Source organism: Bacillus rossius, chromosome 8 (genome assembly GCF_032445375.1).
Source record: "Bacillus rossius redtenbacheri isolate Brsri chromosome 8, Brsri_v3, whole genome shotgun sequence".
Classification (NCBI taxonomy): Eukaryota; Metazoa; Arthropoda; class Insecta; order Phasmatodea; family Bacillidae; genus Bacillus; species Bacillus rossius.
In genome coordinates this window covers 54,096,903-54,109,066 of record NC_086336.1, presented here as the reverse complement: position 1 = coordinate 54,109,066, position 12,164 = coordinate 54,096,903, and the positions used below count along the sequence as shown (strand labels likewise).

The window sequence follows — 12,164 nt, the reverse complement described above, 5'->3', positions numbered from 1 at the left end:
AGTCAGCAGCGTTAATTTATGCGCTATCACTTTTTCACAGATCCTTCGAGCCGTACACAAGCCAAAGTCACGCGTGAAATGTACTGCTAGCGAGATTTATATCGGTTATATACGTAACACCATTGAATATAATCTTTGATTTACGTATTAACTCAAAACATTAATTTAAGTAATTTTTTTTTATGAAGCATAAAGTTAACACTTGACCACTATCACAGGATGAAACCAGAAATACATTTCCTGCCACCCAAAACATTTGGTCACCGGACATGCAGGAGAATAAATTACATTAAGGCAGAACCAAACAGTTATGTATCATACACACAGACTCACCTGAACGATGCGCTAAAAATACCCGCCATAAATAGCCCTGGCAAACACGGTATGTTCGCTGCCGTTTCCATGACGAAGAACGGGAGGATTTGATCGGGTCTGTACACAGCCTATAAAAAAAACGATAATTCGTTGAAATTAATACTTAACGATAGAGCAGTTTTGATCACTACATTGTGTCACTAGAAGAAATTTTACCTTTGTTCCTATAGGATCGCAGTCGTGGAACGTTGCATACACGACAAGTCCCGTGAAACACGCCAACGAGTTCATCAGGATGATACCAACGGTGAAAATGATAAGGGATCTGGAACGTCACATAAAAGAAGAAAAAAACATACTGCATTTCAATTGTTTTCTTTTTATTTTCAGAAATGTTCGCACTGAATACTGTTTTCCAAAATTATAATAATTGATCTGTGAATGAATTTCCGGCATTTTATTTTAGTTTCTAATTTTTTAACTTTGTAAACTTTCCAGCATCAAATTATTTCTTCTTCACTTTCTAATCATTGTAGTATATTTAAAATTCTCAATATATGGTAGCATGCAAAAATATTTCCTTAGATGTATGTATGTTCCAATTAGAATCTGTTACAATGCAGGCACAGACGTAAATGTTGGGAAACGATCGCACTCTTCAAAAACTAAACCAAAAATAAGTTCCTGAAAACTCTAATGACTTTGCATGTGGTTGTGGTGCTAAAAATGTAAAGTAAGTGGATGTTTTATACGATTATTTGCCACGTAAAACGTCCGGTATGCCTTAACGTTACAAAGCACTCGCATAATAATATAATAAAATACTTAAAGATTTCCCAAATTTCATGGCACACGGTAGGTTCTACATGATTAACTATTTTCCCTCCTTTCTTAAACGCCTATTCCTAAATACTGATTTTTATTGTTTATTTTTCTTTAGTAATTACGGCGGTATAAGAGACATAACACAGTCATAGTCACAACACAAGACTTGGCAAATATTGTTTCTGTCCGAAAACTGTCCTTTTTCACAAGCTTCATTCAATCTATCTTTATGCTCATAACAAAAAACAAAATGCTTGTTAATTTTTCTAAAATCTTGGGTATAACGTTTCATTCTTAGCACAAGAAATACAAAAAATGCTGACAAAATTGCATACAATTTGAATCAGGGTCCATTGTGATTAAATTACTATATTTCCCTTCTACACACCATGCACCCTCTACTAGACCCCATAACGCCCCCACCACGCCCCTTTACGACCCCTCTATACTCTCTACACACCATCTGCACCCCTTTACACGCCCTGTACCTCTTTCTACACCTCCATAACCCCTCTACACCCACATACACTTCTCTACACCCTATCACAACCCCCTTTGAACTTCTTTACACTTCCTTATTCATCCTTCTACACCCCATACACAACCATTCTTTACCCCCATCTACATCTCCTCTATATGTACTCCTATGTAACCATTCTTTATCCTATCTACACTTCATCTACATCATCTTAAGCCCTCTTTACTCCACTTTTACACTCCCTCTGTACCACTTCTACAAACATTTTCACTCCTTATACAACCCCTAAAAACCCTCTACAACACTATAAAACCCTACTTTACCCCATCTACAATTCCTCTACATCCCATGAAGCCCACTCTACACTCCTATAACACTTCTATAAACCCTCTACACTCCCTATACAGCCCCTTAAACCCCTCTACACACCCTATTCAGCCCCTTAAACCCCTCTACACTCCCTATTCAGCCCCTTAAACCCCTCTACACTCCCTATACAGCCCCTTTAAACCCCTCTACACTCCCTATACAGCCCCTTAGACCCCTCTACAATCCCTATAAAGCCCCTTTAAACCCCTCTACACTCCCTATACAGCCCCTTAAACCCCTCTACACTCCCTATACAGCCCCTTTAAACCCCTCTACACTCCCTATACAGCCCCTTTAAACCCCTCTACACTCCCTATACAGCCACTTAAACCCCTCTACACTCCCTATACAGCCCCTTAGACCCCTATATACTCCCTCTACACTCCCTATTCAGCCCCTTAAACCCCTCTACACTCCCTATACAGCCCTTAAACCCCTCTACACTCCCTATACAGCCCCTTTAAACCTCTATACACTCCCTATACAGCCCCTTAAACCCCTCTACACTCCCTATACAGCCCCTTAAACCCCTCTACAGTCCCTCTTCATCCCTTACACGTCCTCTCTTCGTGCCATTCTCAAACACTAAGCGATCTGAAAGGCACTGAGCCTGCTGCCGAGTGGTTTGGCGGAGGAGGGAAGGGGGGGTGTTGTTGCGTGCTGGTGCTCACTGCCTGGCGTCCCTGAGGGTCGGCAGAGCGAGGAACTTCTGCACCATGCCCTGGTTCACGCCCGCGTAGCATATCCAGCTCACCGTGACGCCCAGCGTCACCGTCCAGAAGCTGTTGCGGACGAAGGGGCTGGGGTCCATGCTGAAACAACACAACTATAGCTATACATTCATTCATTAAAACATTCATCGAGCTTATTACTTTGTTGTTAAAGTAATCATGTACTTTATTCAACTTCAATGATTAAATAATATTTACTAAAAATTATCGTTGTACTTAGAAACGTCAAGTATTATTATTTTTTAAATTTTAATCATAGAAGCAGGAATTAAGACAAAATTCAAAATGAAAACATGCCACGTTTAAAAACTACTAATGTAATTACGAGTTTTTGGGCACTTATCCAATCTTTTCTTAATGACCAAAGCATTAAAAAAATAACTTAATACACATTATTAAATAATCGATGCAATTAAACACCGTTGATTATTTTTTGTGAAATAAAATTATTTATTTTACACTGTAAGGAATGTGTCCACAAAAGTAATTTTAGACTGCCAAACATAAAAAATAAAAATATTTAGATGAGCCATTTAATTTATAAAATATTTTAACTTTAATGCTTAAGGTTTTTTTTTAACTGTCACGTGTCAAGTCCAAATGCTTGTTTACAAAAAAATTTCAGAATTTTTTTTTTGTATATTTCATGCGTAATTTTGTATCTAAAAATTGAAAAACTATTTGAGTAAGAGAATGAAAATATTTTCACGTGATATAACTTGAAAGATATTTGACGTCAGTATAAAATAGCTAGTTTAAGGTTTTTTTGACGTGACGTCTAATAAATCGATGAAAGCCGGCTGCACGCACGAAAAAGTGTCCCGTAACGCACATTGTCCCGTAACTCTCATTGTACGTTTGCGTCGCATCTATCTCTCTTCCACTCGATTGGAACAACCATCCATTTGACTTTTTCGAGGCACATTAAACTTGAAACACTCCAATTCGTTTCCTACTTTTCCTTTCATCGTCCTATCATTAACAGAATAACACAGATTGGAAGAAGTTAAATAGCAAACATGTAAAAAAAGTTATAGTTAAAAATAATCTGTTCGTTAAAGCAATAAACATTATTTGAATTAACGAGTGCAAATAAAAATTAAATTTATCAATTAAATTTGTAGATTTCATTTCACTCCTTCTTTGTATCCATAAAAATTAGTGATAATTCAATAAAAATGATTCAATTTCATTCGTAAAAGTATGCAATCATTTCATCAATGTTTTGTTATGACGTTGTCACGTTAAACTATCGTCCGTAAACCGACTTTATAGACAACCAATTTTCTCTCTCTCTCTCTCTCTCTATATATATATATATATATATATATATATATATATATACAGGTGTGCCCACAAGGGGGGGGGGGGTAACGACGCAGACTGCGTTATTACAATTTCAGGGAGGGGGGTGGTTAAAAGACAAGAAAAATGTATATATTATTTACATAATTATAGCTTCTAATGTGAAAATACGTTTCTGGTGCTTTGATAATTGAAAGGTATCTTGTAAATCAAATTGGCAACCCCACACTTTCCTCAACAAAAGCAGTTTGGCATCTGTCGGTTCAGGATGGAAATATTACCTGATATGAGCAAAATTATTATTATTATTAGAAAATCAGTTTTAATTAATGCAAAATGTGATAAAATATAATTATAAAAAAAGTATAATATTATAAAATAATTGAGAAAATGGCATAAAAATTTCGGGCGGGGGGGCGCATTCATTAGGTTTGGGGGGGGGGGGGTGAGTCATAGTGTTTGGGGGGTGGGCACCTCTGATATATATATATATATATATATATATATATATATCAAAAATCCCTTCCTCGGCAGGAGCCCGCTCACTTGAAGAACTCTATGCGTCCTCCTTCAGAGTTGGTCTTCCAGACCTGCCCAGGCCCGCCCACGGTGTCCGCTCCCAGCACGAGCACCGCGACGCATGCGCCGACGGTGACGAATGACTGCGCGAAGTCCGTCCACACCACGGCCTTCAGCCCGCCCTGGCGCAGACCACAGAAGTTAAGACACTCACGAGGTGGAAATCCCCGTGTCCAAGACTCTAGCGCGACACGTGTCGCCATCTGTCGAGCGGGCCCGCAACTACTAGCAAAAAAAAGAAACCTCGGGATGGAGGTCCCGATACAAAGTTTTCTGTTAATAATGTTCATTTATCTTCCTGATGACCAATTTCTTACTAAAGCTTGATATATTGATTATTTTTTTCCTAACCTAATTAAAAACTAAGTGTGTTTGGGAGGGGTCCGCGTTAGGGAGGGACCTAGGTGCGTCTCAGGCCGAAGCCTATCACATCTTAGTCATGCAGAGTTTAAGCCATGCAGGGAGAGGGTCGCATTCATCGTGTGCTAGGAGGGGGATTGGCCAGCCATGGCAGCGATTGTTGCCATGACTAACTCCCCTCACTCTTATCTCTAGTCTAAACTACTAGTTAAGTTGGGCCCAGGTAAAACCTGCATAGACACAGGGAAAACCCTGGGCACTTTCATGCGGGATGCAAGTTTGCATAACTAGCGAAAAACGCTTTTTCTTTTTGTAATAAAAATGTCATGTTATATATAAATGAACAGAAGATGCAAAAATTTCCAATACGCAACGCAAAATCCATAAAAATTTGTGGCTTTCAAAAGAGAGTGAATAAATTTTCACTGGTTTGTTTGCCTGATAATGGCTTATGCATTACACGTCACAATAAATGCACCTATGATAGCGATATATTATGGAAACTCCTATCTAGCGGACGGGCCTGAAACTACTTGGAAAAAAAACTGGGTATCAGTCTCGGCGATTACAGTTTCTCTCTCTCCCCCCCCCCCCTGCTCCCAGGGACGTGGTGACGAGTGGAATGAGGCGCGAGCACGAATTCACATTGCGCAGTTACAATTCGATTCCTTTTCCGGGTCAAGGCGATGGAACATATAAGGATATGATGGGTTATGTATGATGCAGTGATTCACCATAAATTCGCGTGAAAGCAATGAACTGTTAAAACATTAATAAATTCATCTGACCATTTTTTTTTTAATTTTTTAAAAATAATGTAAGTAACCAGTTAGTTCGCCTGGATTCGTCAAAAGCAAATTAATTACTTAAGGTTGCAAGTACACAATTGCATACTTTCTTGTATTATAACACGACCTTAGTAATCCAAGAGCATAATCACATAATGCGTTGGAGGAAACGAGGTCGAAATTAGTGCCTTTACACATTTTCATAACTGTACTAGCTGAAGTACCCGGCATTGCCCGGGCTAAACCACCCTCTCAGTTGATGGCCGTGTAAGTAATACAACGCGCCTCACTGCCGAGTTTCAAGTCTGTAAGATGTTAACTTGGAAAACGTGGAATTTTCATCTTTAACGCTCCCGCAAAATTTAAACGAAGACGAAGAATGCATCAGCAATGGAATAGCCGTTGCCATGGGGATTTTCGACAGCAAAAAAAAATTGGAATTTTGATCTTTAACGCCCCCGAAACCTTTCCCCTCCCTCCCTTAGGAGATGTATTTTAAAAATTAATGAAGCACGTGTTATTTTATTTCTTTTCAAGAGTAAATTTACAAAAATTCACCATATTAACTTTAAAAAAAAAATTTTCTTCATATAAACTTAACCACCCCTTTAAGGATGGAATTTCTAAAATTCCCTCATTAGTACACCAATAGGGCACCCAAGCAATATTTCCTCCAAATTTCAAATGTCTAGGTCCATCGGTTTAAGCTGTGCTTTGTGTGATTGTCGGTCAGTGTTAAGGGGGTGCCTTCCATTTCAGGTCATCACAAAAACTCTTTTAATGTTTCTTGAGAATTTTGAAATGCCAGGTAAAATTAATTAATATTTTCTGAAATAAATTCAAACCATTCCTTTAAGTAGCCAGTGGCATTGCAGTTAAACCTAAAAAATTTCAGTTCTGCAATAAATTAAATTCTCCTTATTTGTACAACCCAAAAACGTTAAAAATGTAACTTTGGCAGCTAATTATGCAAAACGTATGCGCCGTATATTTTTTTTTTATTTCGCGAAAGTTAAACAATCGAAAAAGTCAAAATTTTATCAGTGATTAATATAAATATAAAATCATGACCTGAAATGGGAGGCACTCCAAAGAGTTCTATTGAGCAGATCTTTGTTCGAAATCGCAAACACTGTGTTCGTAACACGAACACACATGCAGGAACTCTTACCAGCATCGTGTAAAACATGCAGAGGCTGCACGCGACGACAGTGACTATGTAAACGTGCACTCCGCTAACTGAAACAGAACACAGCAGAATACTTTTCAATCGAAAAACGAGCCGAGACTCAACTCGCATCGATTCAGTTAAATTTAGGATACGACAAATACCCTCGAGAGTTGATGAAGAGTGATTTTTAGTCGGTGTATGTTGTAAACATTTAACTCCCTCTGTCGTACATGACTTATCTTTTTTTTAAACTATTATAGCTGGAGAAATCCCAATGACTCTATAAGTACTTGTAGTTATACGATGGTAAGAAAATTCACGCTTTCATTTCGCGGCAGGCTAACATCCAAACAGGATTGGGCCACATTTTATCATGGGGAACTGTGAGTCAGTAGGAAAACCTAAACCAAGAAAGTGCCGAATTACGGACCACCTAGTTGAGATGTCTCACGAGTCAGCAGCAAATGAACTGGTGTCAATTTTCCCGAGTACGTGAAGGAATGAAGAGTCCATCCTTAATAGTCAACGAACCCGCGAATTTTTTCCTGTCCCTAGATAATATCTATTCGATATTATTTCGAGTCGTTCGAGCTGAAACAATTTCCTGAAAAATTTGAATTTAATATAATAACGCATTTTAGGTACAATAAGTCGTTTCTATTTATAATAATCATCCAAAGCTGTTAATAGTGCTTCTGGTAGATTAACGCACCAAATAAACTTTTTTTTGCCTGTACCATTGTATGGCAACGTCAACACACAAAAAAGCGAATACGTTTATTTTAAACACACTTTTAAAAGTTTTCACCTTCAATTTAAGATAAATGTTGGTTACAAATTATCCAGGGATCTTCATACATTTACGGCTTTCTTCGTAAATTAACCGACACTGAGTTTACTTACTTTCAACATGGTTCCAAAAGATAATTCTTGGTATATTAGCACAACATTGAATAATGGGTTAGGTCTACAGTAAAACCACTCTTCTTTTGCCCACGTATGTGTTTTTACTTTTCTTAAGAGCGAAATATACAAACGGGAAAATAAAGATACAGTGTAGCTTACACGAAGATACACTTACTTAAGATAATTAGGAACTCTTAGTTTATTTGAGTTAAATTCTTCGTTGAATAGTCAGTAATTTAATGAAGTTTCTAACAGTGCATACTAGGCCCACTTAAGCTACATCTCACCAAGGCTAAAGGCTAGAAATGGAACGTAATTTATAACAGTGTAGACAAGGCCCACTTACATTTACAACTCACCAAGGCTGAATGCTAGCGATGGAACGTAGTTTCTAACAGTGTAGACAATGTCCACTTACAGCTACATCCCACCAAGGCTGAATGCTAGCGATGGAACGTAGATTCTACGGGTGTAGACAAGGCCCTCTTACAGCTACATCTCACCAAGACTGAAGGCTAGCGATGGAACGTAGTTTCTAACAATGTAAACAAGGCCCACTAACAACTACATCTCACCAAGGCTGAAGGCTAGTGATGGAATGTACACCAAAATTGGGAGCGACGTCACTGAGGTCAGAATAAAGAGGAATGACCCCATCACGCGAACCTGCCTGTTGAATCGTCTCTCCAAGTACTGGAAACAAATAAGTTCACATAAATTGTTAAAAAAAAATTTTGTACTGTTAAATTTACCTTAAATACTTAAGGGGGATGGAAAGGTAAAATATCTTGGGAATGCTGGAATCGAATATCAAGGATAAAATCTGAACTACTCATCATATTTCTTTGCGGTTTGTTTTGCCAACTAGATAATTTAATTACAGAGGGTTGTGTGTACAGAAGTGGCCACAATAATGCATAGTTTTTTAGAAAAAAATTAAATAACTTTATGCAGAAATAAGGGGTATTAGCCACAAAATTATAAATTATACCAAAATATAATTTTTGAATGGTGTAATACAATATTATCTAGAGCTCTATAATACAGAATTTTACGTAATTGCTCAACAAGCGTGTCCTTCCTTACCTAAATGTTGCATGGCAGGTTTCAATTGGTTAAAATTCCTTTAAAATTCAGCGATCAAGTGTTTTTCACTTTTATTATAATAGAGTTCTAGATAATATTATATTACACAATATAAAAATTACATTTTGGTATAATTTTTAATTTTGTGGATAATACACCTTATTTCTGCATAAAGTTATTTAATTTTTTTTCTAAAAAACTATGCATTATTGTGGCCACTGCTGTACACACAACCCTCCGTAATTAAATTATCTAGTTGGCAAAACAAACCGCAAAGAAATATGATGAGTAGTTCAGATTTTATCCTTGATCTTCGATTCCAGGATTCCCAAAATATTGTACCTTTCCATTCCCCTTAACTGTGAAAACTCGTATTTAGTAAGCAACACTCGTCAGAATTAGCTCGATTGCAGCTTTATTACCTTACTACGTATATCACATCACGCATATTACTGCTTTAGGGCTTCTTCCAAAATATTTATTTTAATCACATGCTATCTATTTTTGCGAATGTCACTGTAAGGTTACTCTCAATTGATTAGTAAATATATTTATTTTCCAATTTGGGCCTAGGTATTTGCGTTAAACGTAAAGTTTTGACTTTGGATTAAAGATATGTTCAGTTTTCACCCCACCGCCCTTTTTTTTTCCAACCAAATTCGTAACAAAATTACACTAAAGAGAAGGGGGGTAGTTAATGTTAGTACCAAGGAAGAATTATTTATTAGTATCAATTCTATTTTTTATGTCATTGAGACACTTAAAAATGCAAGTTTTAAAGAAAACCTTTAGTGACACCAAGATGAAGTATGTAATGTTTGTTGTTTTTTTTTCTGTGTAAGTCCCGAAATCACTACAATGAATAAAGATCGCAGGCTTTCACGACCATTGTCTGTATTTTCTTGGCTTCTGGGTGTAGGCCATGTCAGGTAATTGTCTTGCGACGTTTCAGCAGTCATTACATCTGCCAAAGTCTACCTGCTGAAACGTCGCAAGACAATTACCTGACACGCCCTACACCCAGAAGCCAAGAAAAGACTACAATGAAAAACCTGGGATTTTCCGTATTGTAGCTAAATAGGCCATAACATACAGCTTCCTAAATATCCGTGATTTTTGTTGGTGTGTGTTTAATTTTTCTGGAGACCTTATACTATCGACTATATATTAAGCTCAGTATTAAAAGAACGTCCTTCGAAATAATTCATCCCATTCGTCAAAGGTCGGATCGCCCTAGTGAACGTTTTGACAGGAAAGATGCCGAGGCTCACAACACGGGAACCACACATAACTTAGTAACACACAACTTAGAACAGTCATAACTTAGAAACCTCGAAAAAATCCACTTAACTTATAACTGTCATAAGTTAGAACTGTCGTAACTTAGAAACACGCAACGAGGAACCACACAACTTATAAACGTCGTAACTTAGAAAGTCATGACTTATAACTATCACAGCTTAGAAACACGCAACTTAGAAACATCGTAACTTAGAAAGTCACAACTTAGAAACTCACAACTTAGAACTGTCAAAACTTAGAAACACGCAACGCAGAACCACACAACTTAGGAACGTCATAACTTAGAAAGTCATGACTGAGAAGATTCTGGGCCGCTTGCAGAGTCAGGTGAGTCAAGTTCGAGAAAAAAACTTGGCAGGTTAATCAAATGGATGAATACTCCACTTCGTCTCAAGTCACGACTGTGCAAGCCGGCCTCTATCTTGTGTGTTTCTGAGTTGTGACGGCCGCGAGCTCGGGCAGGGCGCACCTCGAACGTGGAGGTGATCTGCAGCGAGTAGAAGACGGGCAGGTACACGAACTCGATGGCCAGGCCGGTGAGGATGCAGCCCGCGGCGGTCATCCATATCTGAGTGCCGTACAGGTACACCTCCGTCGGCACGCCCATTATGGTGATGCTCGAGACGTGGCTGGTATCAGAGGCACGGTGTTTGTTGCAACTTGGGTAAATTTTAACAAACAAATAAAATCTACTTTCTTTATGAAAATGTTTTCGACAGAGAGTTGTTTAAATATTGACCTTAAAATATACTAGTACCATCTTGAAATTTTTCCAAAATTGTGTTATGTTGGCAATTTCGAAGAGAAACTTCTTTGATGAGGGAGTTACAATTTTCGAGCGTTACGAAAATTCCGATGACATAAGGGGAATTGTTTGTTACATGGTGGGGGGCAACCGGGAGAGAAGAGGAATAGTTAGGTACATGGTGGGGGAATTGGGAGAAAAGGAAAATAGTTAGGTATTTGGGGGGGGGGGGACCAGGAGAGGAGGAGATGGCAAGGGAGAGGTAGAATTGGTGCAGTATGCTTGCACATTTGCAACCTCGCATACTTGCACACTCGCATCCTTGCACACTCGCATCCTTGCACAATCGCATACTTGCACAATCGCATACTTGCACAATCGCACACTTGCACAATCGCACACTTGCACACTCGCACACTTGCACACTCGCACACTTGCACACTCGCATACAACCGGCCAACAACCGTGCGAGAAAATCTTCTATAATATCAAACAGGTTAAGGCGGGCTTTTTAACTAATTGTTCGCGATTATTATTTAAACAAAAATTATTTAAATTAAATTTGCAAAAACTGTAAATAATATTTGAAATTAAAAAATATGGAATTTTTCATAAGTTTTTTCTTATGACGTTATCACGTAAAATTATCGTCCGTAAACCGACTTTACAGACAACCCCCTTTTTTGACGTGACGTCTAATAAATCGATGAAAGCCGGCTGCACGCACGAATAAGTGTCCCGTTACGCACATTGTTACGTTACACTGTGTCCCGTTACGCTCATTGTTCCTTTACGCTGTGTCCCGTTACGCTCATTGTACACTTGCGCCGCACCGACAGAAGTGAATACTTAAAACTTGTTTATAAATGTGTATTATGAAATCATTTCTACGTCAAATGTAAATAAGAAAATGAATCTGATTACTAGTATAATTTCAAGTATTTATTCTTTTATTATAAAGAAGCATCTGTCGGCGAGTGCAGTAATAATAGGTTAGGTTAGATATTTGATTAGAGTTTATTTATATGAAAACTTGTTCATAATTATATTTAAACGAACAGTTAATGTGGTTTTCATTGCTTATTACAACAACAATTTCGGCAATAAAGGTTAATTATTGTTGCATTTTAAAAATCGGATTACTAGTTTAATTTCAAGCATTTATTCTTTAATTATTAAAATAAAAATGATTCAATTTTATTCA

General features: G+C 37.8%; 1 protein-coding gene across 1 annotated transcript in view; it reads right to left on the bottom strand.

Annotated features, from left to right (window-relative positions):
• LOC134534958 (sodium-coupled monocarboxylate transporter 1-like) overlaps positions 1-12,164 on the bottom strand; it is a 32,468-nt gene that overhangs the window by 14,756 nt on the left and 5,548 nt on the right. The window contains exons 3-9 of the mRNA XM_063373712.1: positions 10,685-10,844; positions 8,403-8,520; positions 6,922-6,989; positions 4,570-4,724; positions 2,659-2,799; positions 532-640; positions 334-443 (exon numbers count right to left, since the gene is read on the bottom strand). Of these exons, the coding sequence (XP_063229782.1) occupies positions 334-443; positions 532-640; positions 2,659-2,799; positions 4,570-4,724; positions 6,922-6,989; positions 8,403-8,520; positions 10,685-10,844 (861 nt within the window). The remainder of the gene's footprint in view (positions 1-333; positions 444-531; positions 641-2,658; positions 2,800-4,569; positions 4,725-6,921; positions 6,990-8,402; positions 8,521-10,684; positions 10,845-12,164) is intronic.